The sequence below is a fragment of the Euprymna scolopes genome, chromosome 21 (assembly GCF_053919585.1).
Source record: "Euprymna scolopes isolate OS-2025 chromosome 21, ASM5391958v1, whole genome shotgun sequence".
NCBI lineage: Eukaryota > Metazoa > Mollusca > Cephalopoda > Sepiida > Sepiolidae > Euprymna > Euprymna scolopes.
The window spans coordinates 61542374-61566439 of record NC_136502.1 but is presented as its reverse complement, the minus strand read 5'-3'; the positions used below and the strand labels follow the sequence as shown (position 1 = coordinate 61566439).

Genomic DNA, 24066 nt, shown 5'->3' with positions numbered 1-24066 from the left:
AAAATAACATTTACAGTAATATTTTTACAAAACTTTTTGAAAAGAAAGAATTTAATAATTGAGAGGACATTTTTATGCAATATCCTAGCCTTTGATATGCCAAGAACTATTGTTCTTGGAACAGAGCCCTCATCGAGAGAGATTCGCTAATCCTGTGTGATATTACAATTAGCACGTCAGCTGTAGATCTAGCAGAACAGAAACCATATTGTATGTCATTGAGGTTATTTTTGCTGAGGTGGTTAACCACTTCTCTATTTATCACAGATTTCAGCAACTTACTCATGACACACAGGAGACTGATTAGTCTGTACTGATCTTAAGAATTTTTAAATACAGGGTAAACTGATGAAGTTTTCCAGGGTGTTGGGAAGCATTTCTCCTTAAGACAATCTTTAAACAGCTTTGTAAGTAAGGAAGCTAGTTCCAGTCATTTTACTTTGCGTCCAAACTGAAACAAACTTACCTAAGTACTCTGGTTAATGTAGTTTTAAAAGGAATTGTGTTAATGGTGGTTTCAGTCCAGAAAACTTGCATAAGGTATTTTTTAGAGGTGGCAAATTTTAAATTTTAATTAATTAGACAAATATTTTTATTATACAAATATGTGGTTTATTTCAAAGATTAATTTTTGGCATTTATAATTTAAGTAAAATTTTGGGTATGCAGTGTGCGTGTATATCATCTGGAGGTCCACTTTTAACAAACTTTATGCATTAAATTAGACTGAATTACGACAATAACACATCAAATGTTTTTCTGCATAAATTGATTGCATCATTTGCAAGATCTAGAGTGTAAGTCCATGATGAATTGTCAAACGAAGCTGAACTTAAAATAACCAGTAGTTGCCAAATCTGCAATTAAAGAAAATAAACTTTAAATTTAAAGTTTGCCACCTTTAAAAAGTAACACCTTTTAGAAGTTTGACGTTTTCCATTCTATAAAAATCAGCTACAAATGCAAAAGATTTAAATCCAACAAATATTAGATTTAGATTTTTAGTCAAGAAAATGTATTTTAATTTCACATTTGACAAAAAAGCAACATCAGATTAAATCTTTAAAATTACTTTTTTTGCATTGGATCTTTGGTGCTCTAATGACCCCGTCTGTTAAAAAATAGGTGGAGGGTGATAACATAGGTACAAACATGAAATTGTCTTAGCATATTATTATACAGATTTAAGCAAATATTTATTACTTCCTTACTATGTATTAAAGTATGTGTGTGTGTGTGATTTTCTTAATATGGCAAGTTGTAGCTCAAGCCAATATAAGTAGATAAGTAGATACTGTAGCCATTTTCCCATAATGCCAATCAAATAGTCAAGTAATTGAAGTTTTTCAATAGAAAATCTGTTGCAAAATCAGGCAAGCAGGGTCAAATTCTAAAGTATATTTGATAAAAAAAAAAACTTGAAAAGAAAATAGCTTATAAACACAAAGTTCAAATGCAATCAATGTTTTTATGTTAGAAGGTAAATATATACATAAAATATACAAAGTAAAACTTTAAAAAAAGTAACAAAATTGAATGCAACATATGTCTATAATACATCTATATATATAAAGTAAATATTTTTAGTAGTACTATGAATTGAAATAATTGCATTTTACATGAAAAGGCTATTTAAAATGCAATTCAATAATATCTGCACTTCTTTAGAACAAAGGAAATTTTAAAATCTCATAAATCTAAAGATCAAAATCTCAACTAATATAATAGTTCCCAATACTTATCACAGGATTATCATCATTGCAGTTTTGTTAGCTTATGGCTTGTCTATGACTTCATTCCAAGCTTGCTCTCCAAACATTATTTCAAGTATGTTGAGATTTTTTGTGTTATCCTACAGATCAAAGGTTTTGATATCTTTTAATAATTCTATAATTTTAATTTCCGATCCCCTTTTAGCTTATGAAATTTAATTTTAAAATGATAGTCCAAACACTTTAAAGTAACTTTCAAAATTTGCCCATCGATCATGATGACCAATTCCAACATACTATTAAACTAGTTGAGTTACAACTAATAGAGGGTTATTATATAAGTAGACTGAGATGCCCTATTATGCTTGGATGGGTAAATCTATTCAGAGTTCTGATTGGCAGTTAATCTATGAATGGAGCAGATACTCTATTACATCATTGCTTCATTCATTGAAGAGTTTTTCTATCAATTGCATGCCAGTTGAAGTCCTTGATGTATGTCATTTTGATTATACATCTATGACAATTATAAAAAAGATGAATGCAATAAGTATTTTTATTGTGTTCTTCAACCATAACAAATGATTTTGAAGCATTTAAGTTGCCAGATAGAAAATATTTTGGGGCTAAAACGAAAGTTTTATAGGTTCAATTACAATGACACTTGTTTTTTTATTTGAAAAGTAAATGGCATAACTTTGGGATCATGTTCTATAGGTGTAAAAGATCCTCTTTGTGTGGAGTTTGCTTTTGTAATTTCTTATTCTACATTGTCTTTAGTTTGTACTGATCATAGTTTTATGAAGTTTGTTGAATTCTGTTAGTGGAAATAAAAAGAACAAACCTTTGCAAGATGCTGACCGTAGGGTTTTCCATGTTGTCAGATCATGACACTTAACCTTATTTTTAGCCCTACCACTTTCATATTTATTTGGTATATGTAATAACACCAAGTTTACTTTATCCTATGATCTTATCACAGAGGTAGTATTTATCTATATAGAAATAACGCATTATCATACACCTTGTACATTTTAGATATTTACAGTAACAAATATTGATCAGTATCACAAACTTACAAACCAACCATTTCCAGACTTACATTTATGGGGACTTTTTTTTTTAAATTTACACATATACAGCAAAATCCCCAGTTATGCCATAAATTTTCAACTACTTTACATAATTATCAATAAAAGACATTTCTTTCTTTTGGTCCGATTCCATCTATTACCTTACAGTGCCATTAAAAAAAAAAAAATGTATGGCTTCTGGAGTAGTGATGTAGGGACATTCTCTTTTGTAACATCAGATTCCATAGATTTTTAGTCCGGAGATTTTTTTCAGAGTTTGTGTTTTTACCTCACCACCATGTAATCTGTCAGCAAAGTAGTCAATCAAGTCACTTGACTAGATTATAGGCAATTTTCAAACAATGAAAAGCATCTCTTTTGCAAACTTTAGAATCTTTAAATTCTTGCATTACAAAAAAAATGAAATCTGCAACAAATTATAATTCATTGAATTTCGATTTGTAGAACTAATTTCAATTTAGATTTAAATCCAACACTCAAAAATTGTCGGATTACCCCACTAAAAATTTTACGTTATATTTGGACAGCATGGTCTTCTACAAAATGGAAACATTTCTGTTACTAAAAATAACATAATGCCATGTTTGCAAGGTAATTGTACAATCTCAAAAGAAAAACTAATCAAATCTTGTTTTTCTTTTTCAATTTAGTGGATGTAATGTTCAAGTGGTCCGGCAGAAGCAATAAATTATCAATTATCTGTTTATCTATCTATTTATTGATCTATATATATATATTTATCTACCCGTCTATCTGTCTGTCTATATAATTATCTATCTAGTGATGAGTGGACAACAGATTTGAGTCGTCATGTTTTGACAGGTTTTCAAATATGTTAAACTGGTATCGATCAGTTTGCACCGGAAAGTATCCAAACAAGTGACTGGACATGATGTGTTCCAGTTTGCGTAAGCATTGTGGAGTTGGATTGGTTGGTTGTTTTTGTTTTACGGCATATCAACCCTTTTCAGGTTATTTAATGCCGAATCCAAAGATTTTGAAGAAAGATTTTTTTAATAGAATATTTGTTGTTTCCAAGTCAGTTTCTATTTAACCCATAGTTGGGACCCTAACAGATACTACCACTCTGGGTCAGAGTGGACCTGGGAGCAATGACAATTAAAGGGTGGCTTCACACTCCCCAAAGCCTGCAAGTTGGGGCCTCACCATATCATATCCAGGACCAGTTGGATTGGAGACGTTGAATGAAAAAGATGGGGGAGACTGGGAGGTCTCAGAATGGTGACAGAGAAACCACAAGCCAAGTTTGACTCCAGTTCTGCTGTGACAAAATGCCTGGGATTGAATAAAAATATATACCAAAACAATCATTTGTCTTGGGAGCATTTTAAAGCGTCTTTGTTACAACAGGTTTCAGCTCCCTCAAAGATGATTGAGAATCCCCCAGGGCCTTAAAAGACAGAGGGGGCCAACATCAGAAGCAGGTATGTCATCAAATGTATATATTCTGACACGCACCAACACCTAGACAAATCATGGGTCGGTAAAACAGACATTAAGGATCCGTTACACACGGTACATACAGTCCGTTACACACGGTACATACAGTCCGTTACACACGGTACATACAGTCCGTTACACACGGTACATACAGTCCGTTACACAAGGTACATACAGTCCGTTACACAAGGTACATACAGTCCGTTACACAAGGTACATACAGTCCGTTACACAAGGTACATACAGTCCGTTTATGATAAGAACACACAGGCATTTAGTGTCACGTATACACATTCAACACACCATTATTCAACTATATACATACGTTTATTTCGTGCTGTACATACATCAATCATATACCCCCCCTCCCTCAACATAATAATTCACTTGTTTTATTCAAATCTTATATACATTTTTTTAAATTACATTAATGGTAAAATTTTTGTCTGTCATATGATACTAAATTTTGGAGAATTTACTTATTAGAATTAGACTGGGCTAATGTTTAAGAAAGATGGAGAAAATTTTTAATTTATTTGGTTCATTTATTTATATAGTTTTAAAGTATTTAGAGATAAAGCCACTTACACTTACAAGCCATTTTCAATACAAATATGACAGATTTCTGTTCCGACCGATAACCATGGAGAAGAAGTGAGTGATAAGACTCACCAAGCTATACTTCCACAACAGCTTTAGTCTATTGATGATGCGTCACATTGGAGATGATCAGAAATTGATTTGACAAGGACTTATTATTTAAGGAAACGTCTTGAGCCTGATCTAAGCCTGCCAAGTCAGCATGTTTTGAAAAAGAACATTTTATTATTATTTGTTCATCATATTTGTTTAACATCCATTTTACATGTTGGCATAAGTTGAACAGCCTTTAGAAATTAACCTCTGATTTTCTTTGGAAGTCATTTTCTTATTTAAGGCAAAGAATTTTTATAGGCGAGATGCCCTTCCTAATAACCTACTGAAGTGATGGGGACCATTGCTTTCGTCATTACGATCTCTACATGAATGCCCACCAATTCTGATCTAGCAGTAACAACAGTCAATGCTAATCAAACAAGGTTTGATTAAAATTTTTGAAACTCACCATCTTTTACTAATGTTATCAAAAAAATATTTTTCGTTTTTTGTATTATGGTTGTCGAATAAATTTCAATTGACTTACAAAATTAACTATAAAATAGTAAATACATTAAAAACATATTTAAAATGTGTTCTTTTAACTTGGTGCGTTTCATGATGACGATGCCATATATCAAACTCAAATGTAATGACCCAAACTCAAGTTACACAAACTGATGGACGGCTGAACAGACATATTTAGAAAAGAGGCATTTAAAATTCTGATTTTAAATAAATATTTATAGGATCTATTATTAAACTGGAACACAAGTTCAGGAGAGAGGGTGAACAATTATAGGCTATTTGGGTCATTCATAACTATAAAATCATGATTTTTATAAATGTTTATAAGTCTATTTATTTGCCACCCATACAGGCAGAATTAGACACAATGTCAGTTTTTAATGAGGAAAATAAAGGGACACTCTAAATCAGACCAAAAGTAAAAAATGCCTAACCCTATAAGAATTTCTTCTACACTAAGCACAGAAAAAATAAAAGAACAGATACTACACTTTGCTCCAAACCAAAAGAAAACATTTAATATTGCGACATTCTAGTCATATAGATGTAAGGACTGATAGTTATAAAAAAATTATGTTCTGCAAGAATTTAATGAAGTATCAGTTTCTGCTGTATTCATTTTTAATTGTTTTGTCTTTAATTTTCTTTTCTCCAACACAAAATGTAGATATCAAGGAAAAATAAAAAGCAAATCTTAAAATAAAAATATAAAATAAGAATCGAATCAGGGTCTGTACATTTCTTTAGGTGGTTTGGTATGAACAAGGGTTGGTCGTCTACAGTACGCGTACCCTCGGAATAAAAAGTTTGGGCCTGGCACCGCTGTTGCTTCCGCTGCCAAGGGACCCATATCCTGAGCTTTCACTCATACAGTCTTCAGTGTAGTGGACAGAACTGTCTTTAGATTTGCGCAATGATGAGGATGAAGAGGAAGTTGTTGAAGATGATGAAGAGTTAAGAGACATATTTCCAAATAAACGTGAGCCAGATCCTTTGTCACCCCACAGGCCAGACTCTGAGGACTTTCCCTGAGAAGCCTTTTTTCCAGAAACTGATTTTTCTGTAAAGAAAATAAAATTAAATATACACATTTAATAACAAAAATTAAATATACACATTTAATAACAAAAATTAAAAATACACATTTAATAACAAAAATTAAAAATACACATTTAATAACAAAAATTAAATATACATATTTAATAACAAAAATTAAATATACATATTTAATAACAAAAATTAAAAATACACATTTAATAACAAAAATTAAATATACACATTTAATAACAAAAATTAAAAATACACATTTAATAACAAAAATTAAAAATACACATTTAATAACAAAAATTAAAAATACACATTTAATAACAAAAATTAAAAATACACATTTAATAACAAAAATTAAAAATACATATTTAATAACAAAAATTAAAAATACATATTTAATAACAAAAATTAAAAATACATATTTAATATTTTTTTTATCTTCATTCTATATGATTATTCAGTTTCTATTTTTAATATTAAAATTTATTCAACAAATAATTGCTCTTTTTCTAAAACTAATATGCAAATATCAAGATGTTTTATCAGATATCCTGCTGACTTGGCAAGCTGAAAGTAAGCTCAAATTGTTTTCTCAAATACTGGCAATGGAGAGGCTCAAAGCCAAATCAATTCATGACAATCCAACACAACTATATAAAGTAATGTTGATTTCTCTAAATTACAGACATTTGTTTTTCTATTAAGACTTGCCATACTATTGAAATTGTTCTTAAACCTATAAATGTGAATATCATAATAGCAAAAATATTTAATCCAGCTATATCTTTAGAATCTCATTCGTGTTTTTCTTACTGATAAAAATAAAGGTAGGAGGAAGTGAGTGACCAATACAAACTGTACTCACTGAACCTCTGAGAATATCTTCATAAATGTTGTGAAGACGCCCACTAATTAGCATATGCGGGTGAAAAGATATAGATAAAGGTATCAAGTCAGCAAGACCAGGGAGCTGTGTTCGAACGCCGGATAGGCAAGACGCATGTGCCGGTTGCTCCATGAAAGACTTTAACACGCCCTCTGCCGGACAATCTTCCAACTGCAGTACAACTGCACCTTTGTAAATATGTATTATCTTTTCATCTTAATATATTTGTTTTACCTTTACTTTCTGCGTTCGTGTTGTTATTGATACAGAAACAACAATAAATGAACATTGTCATTAGATGCCATATTAGGAGAGAGAGTATATATATATATACTAGCAAAAGTACCCGTCATTGACTGGGCTCAAAAACAGCCTACAGAAAATGGACTCTGATTTATGAAAGTATGATAGGTTATGAAAAGGAAGGGTTGTAAATTTAGTTAAATTTGGGGGTATCCAAACCAAAGCAAAATATGATGAAAGTAAAAATAAAATAGATAAACCACATAATTTATTATACCATACCTGTTTACAATGAAACACTTATCACAGTATTCTGTGGATCTATATTAAAAAACCTTGTTAAACTTTGTGACATATTTCCATTCTATGGAGGTCAGGTGTGAACGAACACACCATAATTTTATTATACCATATTTCTTCAAACAGAAACATAATTATCAAAGTATACTTACACAGATAGATATGAAAAGTCTTTATTAAAGTTTGTGCCTATTTCCATTCTATGGAGGCCAGGCACGAACGCAGACCCCACAATTTTATTATACCATCCCTATTTAAGTTAAAACATAGTTATTAAAGTATTCTTATGTACATCTATATCAAAAACACTTGTAAACGTTTTTTTTAATTTAAAAATCTTTTTATTTCCATACTTTGTGGACCAGGTGTGAACTCAGACCCCACAATTTTAATGAACGACTGTTCTGCCAAATGAAACATACCCATTCCTGTGTCTCGATACATCTTCTATCATTATATGTAATTAGTTCTTTAAAATAGTCAACCATATAAGAGCCTATTCGTGACCAGACACACACACATTCAGCTTTATATTATAGATATTACTAGCTTATAAATTTGAATCCATCATTTATAATAAGAGTTGCTTTTTGTTGTTGTTCCCATTTTGCCCCTGATATTAAACTTATGAATCCACAATATTAAATTCTTAAAATAAAAATAGAATCAAATCAAGTCTATATGAATAGTTCTTATTTTGTTATTAAAGCTTAAACTGCAATGTAATTTTAAAGTACAATTTGAAGAATTTTCTAGAATGACATCTTTTGAAAAGACACTAAAAAATGTACATTAAATTTTATGTTTTATTTAAAAAAAAATATATAGTTTCTTTTAGAGAAAAAAAAATTGCAAAATTCAATACTGTTTTTTTGTTTGCTTCTTAAGATCGAAAATAATTTTAAAACTATGTAAAAAAAAAAAAATATGAACATTTAGAATTTGGAAACTGTCAAAGAAAAATTTCAGTTATACTAGTTTTAACATTTTTAGCAAATCTTCATGTATTAAAAGATTGAAATTTGTTCAAGCCCAACAATTTTCTAGAGATTAAAATAAAATTAGTTTAAGTTTTATAACAATTTAAGTATTAAAATAAATAAACATGCAAAAAAAAAAAAAATGATTAAATGGTTAACTTAAGAAAAATTGTGTTTTATTCAACCAACCTTCATGTTGTGAAATCTTCAATAAATTCAGAAGGTCAGAAATAGTGGCATCAACATCATAGGAATTGTCTAGCAAACATTTCTGTATTTTTTCACGATCCTACAAAATATAGAATTAAAAAAAAAAGGAATAAAATAAAATCTATAAATGTGTGCTTATCACTATACTCATAACAATGTTGATAATTTAAGCCCTTAAACTCTTAGTAATCTTAGGCACACACCACCAATGTCATCTAGAGTATCTGAACAATGCATTTTTGAATCAGTATATGTTTGTATTCACACAAATTCTGACAAAAGTCTTCATAGCAGTAAATAGTGTTCATGGTATTCACAATTTTGTAGCATTCACTACCTAAACCATAGCCATTAAATGTAATAAAAAGAACATATATATACACCTACACACTAAAATAAAAACTACTATTAAGATAAAAAAAAAAAAATGTAACTAAATTCAACTACAATAAAATAAATCCATTCTTAGAAAACATAAAATTTCATGTTCAATTTTTGTATACACACACACACACACACACACACACACACACACACACACACACACAAACGTGTTCACATTTCATCTCCTATAGGGAATTGTTAGCTGACCTGTGAAAAACAGACATCTCAGTGTAGCTTAATTGCTATAAATATATTTTCGTACTTTATTACTAAGCTCTACTAATGTATTGAGCACTATTGAAGAAAATACTGAAAATCTATACACAATATTTGTATATATAATTATGTGTATACCTAAAATAATTATATATAAATTATTTTGATTAAATTATCGTTTTTTCATCAAATTAATTGATTAAAAATTGTTTAAAATTAAAACCAAATTTCAATAGGTTTGTTCATTCACTGACAGACGATATCTGATTTTATAATTTTATGATATATAATAGTAAATAATAAATTTGTTACAGCAATAATGAAATAATGAAAGAGAAATAATAAAGTTATGAAATGAAATAATGAAAGGGAAATAATTCATACAAGGCACCCCTTTAAAGAAAATGTTGCATATGTTTTTTTTTTTTGGGGGGGGGGGGTCATTACTTTTGCTTCTCCTCAATTCAATTTTGACCGGTATAGGATATAAAGAGTTATTTTTGTACCTAGAAAAATAAATTAACTCTTAAGCCTGTGTGATCCAAAAATACAGGTTTATCGAATTTCACTCGGCATTTCTTTTCATGGAAGTTTAATTTAATCATGGTTCTTTGTAGAATAGAGAAACATCTAAAAGTTACTCTTTTTCTTTCTGCAGTTTAAACAAAAGTAGCTGCTTTAATTCCAGTGCTGTAACTATTTTTTTAAATCAGTAATTTAAAGTTTAAAAATAATACTTATGAATAATACAATTCTCACCTTCCTTTGGGTGTACAGTATGTTCGGTAACATACTGTTTTCTTAGTCTTTCTGGTACTTCTCAAAATCTGAGTAAGATATTGCCCCTACTCCATATAAACATATTAAACTGACTACATTGGATATTAGTGTGTATGCTTTAATATTAAGTGAAATATATTTTCTTAGATAAACCTGGTATTATATTATGGAGAAGAAAAATTTCAGACAGGGGGTCATGGGATCCATCCTGTGGAATCGTGGAATTTTGAAGTTGAAGTTGGTAGATATGATATCATCTATTCTGAGATAAGACAGACCAGAAAAGTTAGTCAAGACAAAACATTAAAAATAGTAATGTGTTATTTAACACATGTGCTTATAAAAAAAAAAAAATTAAACCATGTGCTTAAAAAGTAATTGAATAATTAATACAAGTATGTCACATGACTTGATTGCAGTTAAAGAATTCAATATCTGCCGTTACTAATCAACATCATAATACCACGTTCAACTAAGGGAAGTCTATCATTCATTTGTACACAGGGTGATGACATGAAAATGAAACATTGCCAGTGTGGGTTGAAAACATGCATTGCATAGGGAGAAATGATGTGTGTGTAATGCGAGTCTTAACAGATTTGATATTGGATTCAGATCGAGTGTTGGCATTTTCTCAGTTCATTGAGATTTACAGCCTATGTCAAGGAAAACACAAGATGGAGTTATAAAGATGGATTTGAGAATAAGAAGCAAAGATAGTTTAGTTTGGAAACCAATTTCTGAAAACATGCAATGCGTGCAAGCATGTAAGATGGCCATCCAATGCATGACAGCGTGTAAAGCAGACATTAAACTGAATATGATGAACACTAAGAAAATACTAATTTGAATAAATCACTCTACTCTTCTCATTTTGAATGTAATTTTCAATGTTGTGAAGGATATAACCCCTGGCCTTCTTGAGGTGCATCTTAAACTCTGGAATCTGTACAAAATTTCGAACAGAATTGTTTGTTTAAATCTTAAGTTGTTTATAATTAAGAAAACAGTATTTAGAATAATCCAAATTATCCTCATTTCAAAAATTAACCCAAACTTAAGAAACTTTATCTTTTTATTCAATTATTTTGTAACATTGTTTAGATGATAATTGTATGGATTTTTTATTGTAACAAAACAGAAGTTAGGCATTCCTTTGTTGACAGAGCAATGGAATAGAAAATTATTCCAGTTTGCTTGGATTCTGACATTTTTTTTATATGGATCTGCAGTTAATCTTCCAAAATTAAATAACATGATGTGCTAACAGCCACTATATGATGATCAACAAAAGAGAACTAAAACCTCCTTTACAAACATTTACTTTAACCAAAAATGCATGTAATTTATTAAATGTGCACACAATAAAAGGCAAACTTATTAGGCAAAAATGAAATCCTGAGTAAAAAAAAAAAAAAAGAAAAAAAAAAAAAACTTGTCAAAAGGTCTAAACTGATGAGCTCGGTTTATGATGATCAATATGACTTCTAACTAAAAGAGAACTAAAACCTTACTTAACCCTATCTAAAGTGGGTTTCATTAAAGCAAAAGCATTACAGTTAATATTGTATGTTACAATGTTAGAGGTTTATACAAAAGTATGTTGATTTGTGTTTGTTTCAATGACTTACATATACATTTGGAAATGTATAAAAAAACAATTCTCAGTTATGACATCGATTTGCCAGAATAATTTCACTAAAGAACAAACAAAAAAAATTATTTCTAATTTACCTGACAACCGGTTGCCCCGATGACCTCCTGTTCAATTGTTTTGGCATCTCTGACCACACGAGCCATCCCAGACTTTTCATCTCTGTAAATGGGTTTTGAAGAAATTTTTGCTTTATTCGTTTTGTTCTTGTCATCAGTGAAAATCTGGAAAGAAAAAAAAAGAAACTTGTGGTAAATATTCAATCATGAGCATGTAACATAATATGTCATGTAACATAATGTAACATAAGATAATGTGACATAAGATTAACTTGTAGGATTTTCGAAGTCAGATTCAAATAGTATTTAGCTAGCCATTTTTTATTTGTTATTGTACAATGTTATTGGCAATATCATAGCATTTTTTCACTACAATTTATTTTGTAAATTACTAGTTTAGTCCAAATAACTTAAAAATAAATATCAGCTAAGAGGGTAACTCTTTGTAAATTGAATATACGAGAGATCATTCAAGTTTAAAAATGTGAATTAAAATCTAAAGTGAGTTCAATGCATCTTTGGTACAGCTAGTCATATTAATAAAATGCTATGGTGCGCTACAAGTACTCAAAATACATGTACATATGTGCATGTACATGAAGAGAAAGGTCATATCAAGTGTTGATTTGGCAAGTTTCAGGAAGCATGAGTGTGCACGAAAAGATGCCACGAAAATGTGCATGAAAATGTGCACAAACAGATGCAATGAAAAGGGCAATAAAATCATGTAAAAAAATGCAATGAAAAGATGCATGAACAGATGCAATGAAAAGATGCATGAACAGATGCAATGAAAAAAATGCATGAACAGATGCAATGAAAAAATGCATGAACAGATGCAATGAAAAAAATGTATGAACAGATGCAATGAAAAAAATGCATGAACAGATGCAATGAAAAAAATGCATGAACAGATGCAATGAAAAAAATGCATGAACAGATGCAATGAAAAGATGCATGAACAGATGCAATGAAAAAAATGCATGAACAGATGCAATAAAAAAAATGCATGAACAGATGCAATGAAACAAAATGCATGAACAGATGCAATGAAAAAAATGCATGAACAGATGCAATGAAAAGATGCATGAACAGATGCAATGAAAAGATGCATGAACAGATGCAATGAAAAGATGCATGAACAGATGCAATGAAAAGATGCATGAACAGATGCAATGAAAAAATGCATGAACAGATGCAATGAAAAAATGCATGAACAGATGCAATGAAAAAATGCATGAACAGATGCAATGAAAAAATGCATGAATAGATGCAATGAAAATATGCATGAACAGATGCAATGAAAAGATGCATGAACAGATGCAATGAAAAGATGCATGAACAGATGCAATGAAAAAATGCATGAACAGATGCAATGAAAAAAATGCATGAACAGATGCAATGAAAAAATGCATGAACAGATGCAATGAAAAAATGCATGAACAGATGCAACGAAAAAATGCATGAACATATGCAATGAAAAATGCACGACAATATGCAATAAAAATATACAACAAAAATATGCAACAAAAAGATGCAATGAAAATATGCACAATGAGATGTACTGAAAATATGCATGAACAGATGCAACGAAAAAGATGCAACGAAAAAGATGCAATGTCAGCAAGCATTGTTGAAGCATGGAACTGTCAGCAAGCAATAACTAATGCAGACAGTTCCATGCTTCAACAATTCTGAAAAAAATGTTATCAAAAGTCACAAAATCTGTGCTATTTTCTGACTTTGTATGTATATGCATGCGTGTTTGACACATTGACAATAAAAAGTGTGCAGATGTGTTGACAAGATGTGGGTCTTTACCAAGAAAATTGCTAGACATGTGAGCTTCAATGAATCCAAGCCCAGAGAAGTAAGGCATGTAGAATATGGCAGATGTTTGATGGAAGGTATTCGCTTAGTTGCCTCAAAACATTCTCCAGATTCCGTGAATGTTCTTAACAAGATGAGGATCGCACACTGGTTTTAATTTAGATTCCCAGGTGTGACAACATAACCATCTTGAAATTCATTTATCCTCACTAGAAGATGTTCTTGAAGGATGAAGACAGTTTAAACTTATTTAGCAATTCCTGCATTCATTGCAGATTTGACTCCTAGGAATTTGTCTTGAACATATATTTTCTAGATGGAAGAGAGGCAAAGAGTCTCCATAAAATAACCCTGACACAAATAGATCTACACGAGATGAAGATGGTTTTGTTTTTTATATTTTTCTTATGACTATTCTCATCTTTGTTATTTTCACAGAGTTTTAACAACCAAACTTCTTCAGTTTCATCTTTTTAAACTCAGGGGAGAAAGAGAAATAAGACTAAAGGAGTAGAAGAAAAGGGGATAAAACTGAGGGGGATGAAAATAGAGATTGCCTTTAATTTTACATTTTATCTGTAAACAGCTGCACATAAAATTCCCTCCTTCCTAAGAAAAAAAAAGAACAATGTAAACCAAAAGAATTACCTTGAGTCTGATGTTGGCTGGTGATTCTGTGTTGTCATGAAGCCAACGAAGGCTGGAATAATGGTCCCCATTATGATAAGCAATGTGCAATTGAGGGGTAGTAGGATCTTTTGTGCCCTGGATCTGTTCAAAAACAAATTAAAATGATAAAATATTCAAATTTAAATATAACTTATAGTTCCCATTTATTTGTTTTAAACTTGTAGGGTATTTGAAACCTTTTTAATTAGGTTTATTCTAATATACACTAAGTAGGATATTTTGGATAAATATATTTAATTTTGATCACAATATTAACATGAAATCTTCATTCACACTTAACATGAATAAAAATTATAAAAAAATAAATAAAAAATAAGAGTACATATGCAAATAAGAATTTAATGGTTTGTAGCAGGCGTATACAAGTGTCTATGAATTCCTGGAAATGCCTGGTGTGCGTTTCGTAGGTTAGAAATATTAACAATAAATTCACTAAAATTTATTTTGGTTAATATCATTTTACCTGCATGCTTTCCCACACAATCAATATTGAGTACAGGGTAGAACGATAAATTTGTCACCCTAAAGAAAACAACGCTGTGCTTTATTTTAAAACTTATTGAAAAAAAATCAATTCAGGTAACTTGATTATTAAGGGGAGCTGACATCTATTCAATGTAATCGCCTTCAGCCTCAATCACCACCTCAATACGGGTCCAGAACTGGAAACTCAACAAATACTTGGCGGATGGTGGCAATCAGGCTGGTTTTGGTGTTGTGGGAAGTCATGTTGGTGATGTTCTTGATGTATGACCAAATGAAGTAGTTCAGTGGGTTCAGGTCGGGAGAGGAGGAGTGGGAAAGGCAGTGAGAGAAGGGTACAAAGTCGTAGAATTCTTCCTGAAGTTCGGGTGTCTAGATTTGTGGACCGGCATTGATTCCTGCTGCCACACCCAGGGTCTGCCAGTGGCCACCTGATTGCACCAGGGGATCATCACACTCTTCAGCACATCCAGGTACACTTTGGTGTTGACTTTTAAGCCGACTTTGGAGATGTGAAGTGGCATGATGTGGCCCTCACTTGAAACCACACTAAAGACAATAACTGTGGCTGGAAACTTCATTGAGCTGTGCTCTCAAGCATTAAACTGTCCACATTTGCATTTTGAGGGTGCTGGCAATGGCCCTGTTGTCATAACTTGAATCAGTAGAGAGCATGAGTTGTACAGCGATGCATCTCCGATCTCACTCGTTGAACATTGTGTCACTTTCAGACATGAAAGAAAGCTTCTAAGGCTCTTGGGTTTTGTACACAACTGGTTAACTAGTAGATAGTTTGTAGCAAAAAAAGAAAACCGATTTTCATCAAACGGAAATGGAATCATGTCGATTTTTTCAATTTTACTGTTCCACCCTGTAGATACTTTGACCAGACTCCAAAAGTTGAACATAATAAAATATAAACAATAAAAATTAGAGATATGTTATAGGGTTCCTCATAAAATCCAAACTTACATTGTGGTTCAATTCAATAAATCAGTCATGCATCAGTTGCCATAGCAGAAAAAAAATGGTAGAAGTTTACATAGAAATTTGTTTAATTTCATGCTGGGGTTGACAAGAACAACTGATCAGTACCCTTTGCAAATATTCTCAGGAGTTTTAAGGAGACAATTCAAATCATTGACAGGGCTAAAACCACAATTATTCAATAAATAACAAAAAGGCTCAGGGGTTAACAAAATACAGATAAAAAATATTGCACTTAATACATCCCCAACTGTTAGCAGCAGATGAGCCAAAATTTGACTCATCATAACTAGGGCTGTGACAACAGATTCTGTTATGACAAGTCAAATCTAGTTATGACAAGTCAAATTCTTTTTATTGTTTTGACTCGAGTATATATCCGTTAATATCTTATATGTTTTTATATAGACTGATGTGGTTCTCAGTTGATTAACTATGTGTGTTGGATATAAACTAAGCAAAGTTTCCTCTCAAAATTATTTTTGTGTTTAGTTAGAAGAAGAGGACCCATCTCCAAACTTTTCTTTAAAATAAACGTAAACTTACACTAAGTTGTCTTAATTTTAATTTTTTTTAAGGAACGCAGAAAAGGCATTGTGGATGCATTTTCAGCAGCTTAGAAACTCGCTTCCCGTGTTTTGTCTTTCAGTCCTCAACAACAAATGAGCAATGTTTCTGACAAAGGAAGAAGAAAACACTGTATACTTTTTTGTAAGCATCAGTAGCTTTTTTTTTTTTTTTTTTTAGGTGACTAAATTCTCTTTCCATTCTTGTTGCCACTCTAATAAGTGAAGGTAAACGTTTTCATGGGCTGACATTATCCACCAGAAAAGCTGTCCTATCAGCAGGTGCAAAATACCAGGGATGCTGCATTGCTATTTGGTGAATAGAATCTGGACCATGCAATAGCTTCTGGTGGGGCCTCTTGATGACATATTAGGGGGAACTGCTATGGTTTCCCTTTTCATTACTATATAAAAGTCTTCTTTCTCCACTTATTCTTTTATCTCTATGCTTCCCCTTTTTCCTCCTCCAAACAACTCTGCTGACCTCCTCGATAACTCCCTAACCCAAGTATGAAAAATTCCAACAAACAAATCAAGAGAAAACCCAGAACCACAACTTCCAACATAAACCCCTACTACAAGGTCTCCTTCTCAAACATCAGAGGTTTATATACCAACCTTCCAGGGGTTTAAATCTAATTACAGGAGACCAAACCTAACCTGTTGTTCTTGTGTGAAACTGGCATTAACTCAACTGTTTTCTTAGATGATTTTTCCATCCAAGGCTGTTATAATTTCACATCCAAACCCGGGCTGCAAGATCACTATTGACATGGAATATGTGCCTACATTAAAGATATCTTCCCCTGTGGCAAGGATATTTCCAAAATAGACCTCAAACATTTCTTGATGTGCTTTAGAGTAGCACTTATTCACAGCACAGCATTTATATTTACCTCCTACTGTCCCCACAATCATGAAGTAGCTATCTTTGAGTGTCACTAAGCAACTGATCATCCCTGCCTGCTTATCCTTCAGTCAACATTCACATGTGGAGATTTTAATGTCTATAATTTTGAATATCTACTCCACTCAAACAAAACATGAGGAGATTTTGTCTTACTCATAATCTAACAGACTGATAATGAACAAACCTGACGCTAATAGACAATTTGCAAGTTTTCTAGATCTTTTTCTAACAACATGCCCTAAATTGTGCTCATCCTTAGTTCTGTCTCAATTAGGATTTTCTCATCAGTCGGTTGTCTCAATTAGGATTTTCTCATCAGTCGGTTGTCTCAATTAGGATTTTCTCATCAGTCGGTTGTCTCAATGAAGGAAAAATAACAAAATCCTCTCAATCGTATTGATTTTCATTACCAGCCCTTCATACGAGACTTTGTCAAAGATCTTGGATATATCAAGGGCTACAGCTCTGGCTTTGCCCGCCTTATCCAGTGCATGGTATATACGTTCAGAAATTACTTAAAATATCTGCAGTAGAATGATATTGCTTAAATCTATAATTTTTTTTTTTTTTTTTACACATTGATCACCACTTATCAAGGCCCGGAAGCCACTCAGGGATAAGGGTTATTGCAAGTACATTACGTTAGTGTGGAGATTTGATGAAGTGTTTACTTAAGGGGGCGGTTCATTAGGAATTTGTTAACATTGGACTTGAAGACATCCAAGTTGTAGTCCGGTGGGAAGCAGGCAGCAGACGGAACAGAGTTCCACAGGCGTGCAGTTCTAAGAAAGAAGCTTTGTTCATGGAATCCACGTTTTGATTTAGGCACAGATATAGAGTGGGGGAAATTTTTCACAGTGGATTCAGCTAGACGGGTGTTTTTCGTGAAAGATTGGCGAGGGGGGACCAGAGATTGGAGTTCAGACGAGCACCTGCCATGGAAATAACGATAAAACAAGGATAGGCTCGCAACGTCTCTTCTGTGGGAGAGAGGTTGCAGGGTAGAGAAAAGGGCATCCCCCACTAAGCCACGAAGTCTATTTTGTACTCTGTCAAGGCAGGATAGGCTGTTTTTAGCAGCTCCTGCCCAGATATGGCAACAGTATTCTATCCTTGGACGTACTTGGCTTTTATATAGATAGAGAATTGCATCAGTAGTGAGATATCTTCTGGAGTGGTAGAAGGATCCCACCATCTTTCCAGCGACCTTGGCAACAGACTTGATGTACGTGTTCCATTTCAGATCAGGAGTAAAGGTCAAACCCAGAAGCTTGTCAAAACATGGGGCCTCACCCAGACGAAAGCCATCCATCACAATTGATGCCAGATGGGGATCAGAGCGTTGATGATGTAAGGATAGGAGTTTGGTTTTGGATGCATTAAAGGTAACCAGCCACGTCTTCCCCCACTGAACCACGCTCTCGAGATCAGAGGAGAGAGAATCTGAGAGAACTTTGTCGTTTACAGCCTTTGATGTGTTGCCGTAGATGGTCGTGTCATCAGCATAGATGTCAACGAATGATTTAAGTATGTGTTTAGGGAGGTCATTGATGTAGATCAGGAAGAGAGTTGGGCCCAGGATTGACCCCTGAGGGACTCCAGCATTTATATTGCAGGCCTCCGATTTTTGTCCATCTACCACTACTCTTATGAGCCTATTTGTTAGAGAGAATATTTGCTTTTGCAAGGTAGTGGATGAGTGCTTTATTAATTAAGATCATTTTAGTGAAGAGGGAGAAGAGACTAATGGGGGGATAAATTGAGAGGGTCACTCCTTTCACCAGAATTCTTGTACACTGGTATGATAGAGGCCATCTTCGAGCTATTAGAGCAACAAGATTCAGCAAGGCATTTATTGTAGAGCTTGGAAAGTATGGGGGCTAGCTCAGCTGAGCATTTCTTGATTAGTATAGCAGAGATGAGATCAGGCCCACCCGCCTTGAAGGTATCCAAGTTATTTTATGATATTGCAGACATAAGAGGTGATTTTCACATCTAGTGTGGCTTCGGTCCACATAGGGAAATTTGGGAGTAAGTTGTTTGTTGGCTCTAAATTGCCAAACAAGCAGTTTTGCCTTTTTGGTTGCTGTGCATGGGACCTTCTGGTTATTGGATAGTGGGGGAATTACTGATTGTCCTTTATTCACTACATTATTATATATTTTCCAGAAATCATGAGTTCCTAACTTTTGCGATTCTATGAGTTCCCTGCTTATTTCAGCATGCTTTCTTTTAGTTGTTGCTATTTCTTTCTTACAATGATTTCTAGCATTTATGAATTTTTGCTTATTTGTATTTCACTTATGATGTACGAACTAGTGAAATGCATGCTGTCTTTGTGTAATGGCAGCTGCACAATCTGTAGTGAACAATGGAAGTGAGTGGGGCTTGCTATAATACTTCCGTGTGGGAACATGTGCTTCAATGCCCACTTTGCACCATTCAGTTGTCTCATTGGCACATTGTTCAGCAGGAAAGGAGAAGATATTGGTCCATGGAGCATCTCTGATGTGTTCTCTGATGGCTTCCAAATCAGCCCTTTTGTAGTACCTTGTTTTTTTGAGTGATAAATCTCAACCGTAAAGTGAGGACCTGTGCAATATCAACTGATACCACGAGGTAGTCAGCATTTCCAAGTGGACTGTGGACATTAGTCATACAATCTTTGGGTACTGTGGTGAGGAATAGGTCTAGAAGTGAAGCTGGTGTGCACGATCTGGGAAGTGAGTTGGGAACATTACTGTCTGTGCATATCATCTGGCTTAACTGATTGGTTCAGAAACTGGACAGTCAGACCTGGTACACCCCCAAATGTGCTGCCGCCATTGCACATAGAAACCATTACAGTAATACCTAGAGATACGAATGCACTATGATACAATTTTTTTTTAATACAACAATATATTGTGTCTATATTTACGCTCTAAGATACAATTTTCTTGAGATACGATTTGAAAAATCATGCAACACCAAAAAATTAAGAACGAAAAGTCAAAAAACACAAAGCAAGAAAAAAATTGTGTATGCGTGTAGCGTATGCTGTCTTAGCTCTCTCTCTCTCTACTTAGCTCACCTTTATTAGCTGCTCATCACTGTCTCCATGGTAAGTTAGTTACAATTTTATTCTTAATTATTTTTTTTATTCATCCTTTCTGTTACATTAAGACTTAAATATTAAGCATTTAGTAAGTTCATTCAACATTTTTAATAGTGTCTAATTTTGCCCATTTTTAATTACCATAGTGTGCTAACGTGTGAACCTTGCTTCTCTTCCTTCTTCCATGCATCTCGTATGCTAGCACTCACCTTATCTTCAAGTACAGCTCTTTTTATTGTTTTTATCAGCATTTATTATTAAATATAAATTTCTATGTCATAGCTGTTGTATTTATCTTTCTTTAGTGATTGTTGAGTGTAATTTAAGCATAATTTGAGCTTATTTTGGGAAAATTTCTTACTCTTGGAACGGATTAATTCTGTTTTCTTAAAAATTCAAATAGGAATGATTATTTTAAGATACAATGTTTGAGATACATCGGCAGTTATGGAATTAATTAAATTCTTATCACAAGATATTACTGTACTTTAAACTAAATGTTAAAAACTGCCAGGAATCACTACAAAATGCGAGAGAATCATATGCTCATTCAATCAAGTTCCAGAGGCTTAGTTCCCTTAAGTTTTAGTAAATAACAACACAAGTCCTCTATCCTGATTATTATCAATGGGCTTGAGATGATTTTGTCAACATCTGACAAAGCTAAACTCTTTTCCAAGAACTTTGCATCAACCACAACCCTATGCAATCATGGCCACCTATCTCCTGAATTTCTTTGCAAGACAAAACAATCTGAGTAACATTCATGTATCTGTTCGTGATGTTGTCACACATGCAGCTGGTCTTGACAATATACCAGTTATATACAACTGAAACTAGTACCTATTGTTGCAAAGCTGTTCTAGATGCCTAGAGGAGAAATGCTTCCCAACACCTTAGAAAATGTCATTAGTCTGCCTAGTATTTAAAATACTGGGAGATCTGTCTTCTGCATCTCAGTACAGACGAATTAGTCTTCCATGTGTCATAAGCAAGTTGCTTCAATCCGTGTTAAGAGATATTGCAAAAACAAACTAGTCAGTGTGAAGCCATATTTCTGTCCTGAGATATCTCCAGCTGATTAAAATTTCACATAGGCTCAGTGAATCTTATTGATGATGGTCTCTTCTCAAGAGCAATAGCATGTGATATCAAAGGCATTTGATAGGGTTTGAGAGAAAAGTCTGCTTCCAGCCATGGAATATCTGGAAATGTTTTCTTAACCATCAAATTTTTTCTCTCTGATAGGTTTATACAAATAGGCATCAATAAGCATAAGTCTGAAGTTTAAAGTATCAATGCTGACATATCTCAAGAATCCATCCTGGGCCAAATTCTTTTCCTTATCTTCAAATCACATTAAGCAGATGATACTATGATCTATGGCAACACTTTACTGAATCTTTTGAGCATGTAGTGCTATAGAGCGAAAAGTGGATGGTTAATTTTAACTCATCCAAAACCAAACTTCTATCTTTTCATTATGAAAGCTCTGGCCCCAATTAATATGAATTAATTGGGGCCAGAGCATTCATGGTTCTTATCTCAAAGAAGCTCCTTACTTTGACAAGCTTCTGGGTTCGACTTTCACTTCAGACATAAAATAGAAGACTTTCATCAAATCTGTAACCAAGATCGCTAGAAAAATGGTTGCATTATTCTACAACTCCAGAAGATACCTCACTCCAGAACTCCCTGCATAAAAGCCAAATACATCCTAAAATGGTGTTCTGTTGCCACATCTGGGTAGGAGCTGCTCAGAGCACCCTATCCTGCCTTAAAAACTGACTTCAAAACCTAGTAAGTGATGCCTTTTTTTTCTCCTCTCTGTAATTTTTGCCACAGAAGAAATGTCTCTATATCATTTTCATAATGTGCTCATCTGAGATTTAATCTAAGCACCCCCCTTGCCAAACTTTCACAAAAACACTTGTCTAGCTACAACCTCTATCAACAATTTCCCCCACTCTCTATTTGTACCTAAATCTCAATACAAATTCCATGAACAAAGCTTCTTTCATAGAACTGTTTGCTTGTGGAATTCTGATCTGCTGGTCATTTTTCCAGCTCACTATGGTGATCTTCAAGTCCAAAGTTCTTGTTGAGTCATCCACTTAATCAAATTCTAACCCCATTTTCACTATTAACAATCACTACTTATTCATGAGTAGCCTTTGAACCTTGATAAGTGGCGACCTCTTATAAAAAAAACAAAAACGGTGAAAAAGCTTGATAAATGGGTTCCACATGACCTCAACAAATATGATTATGAAATCGAGTATTACTTTCTGAACCAACAAATAATAGTTATGTTTAGCATTTCATTTCATAGATGAAAATGGTTAACAAGTTTTCCTATTTTTTGAGGCATCAAATAAAGTTAGCATGAATTAATTGAAGAATAATTTTTGATCGATAATATTAATAAAACTATCAAAAAATAAGTGGAGGACACATATTACCTATTTAATATAACAGAACTTGCAGAAATAACTTACCAGCAGGAATGGTGAGTTCAGTTGGTGAATCACAATGTGTACCTGATGAAGTCTGGCAAAGGCAGCTATGGCGTCATTTCCTGCATATGTACCTGGTTTCTTTAGGCTATAAACTGGTAGAAGAAAGAAAAATAAATTTAGAGGAAAACAATATGGATTCCTATTTATTGAATATGTTCATTTGATTAGTAAATTATTAAATTAACATTGCAATTCAAGAATATTAAAAAAACAAAGAAATGATACTGAAAAAAACCTAACTACAGTTATTCAATTACACATTGATTTTATACTTTTGGGCTATTGATGCCATAGTTCTGGCTGGAACATAGAAAAATCCACAAAGAGAACAAATGAGACCTAGCCAGAAGTCAAACCAGGGTCTAAAGATAGGGATCATTTTAAGCATTGTTTCAACAATTTGACAACTAAGAATTTTTTAGTTTATGAAATATGGTACCTAAGTAATCATCGCATTGTTTGTAGAAGATCTACACTTCTAGGGATTTATATTCATAGTATCTTATGCTAGATCCTAAACTGTCATCTATTAACTAAATTTACCCCATCCCTCCTCAAAATGGTATATTTATGATTCAATCATTTCTTTACCATTAGATTTTCTCTGATCTTATCTTTTAGTTCTAAGCTCTGAGGAGAGAGGTTGTGCTGCCAAATGCAGATTGTCTGCAATTGTCTAATAGAAACGCAACAGTTGTAGGTTTCAAGTCAATTGCAATTGATTTCTTTCTGTAATTTTTATTGTTAAAATCGATTTCTACATTCCTCCTCTTGTCACAAGAAACTAATCATAA

The 24066-nt window shown here is 32.9% G+C and overlaps 1 protein-coding gene across 1 annotated transcript in view; it reads right to left on the bottom strand.

Moving 5' to 3' along the window:
* Positions 1-1448: 1448 nt before the first annotated feature.
* Positions 1449-24066, bottom strand: part of LOC145242409 (uncharacterized) — a 236979-nt gene continuing 214361 nt past the window's right edge. Inside the window, exons 4-8 of the mRNA XM_080105443.1 lie at positions 23252-23364; positions 14669-14791; positions 12212-12355; positions 9077-9176; positions 1449-6491 (exon numbers count right to left, since the gene is read on the bottom strand). Of these exons, the coding sequence (XP_079961569.1) occupies positions 6208-6491; positions 9077-9176; positions 12212-12355; positions 14669-14791; positions 23252-23364 (764 nt within the window). The 3' untranslated portion in view covers positions 1449-6207. The remainder of the gene's footprint in view (positions 6492-9076; positions 9177-12211; positions 12356-14668; positions 14792-23251; positions 23365-24066) is intronic.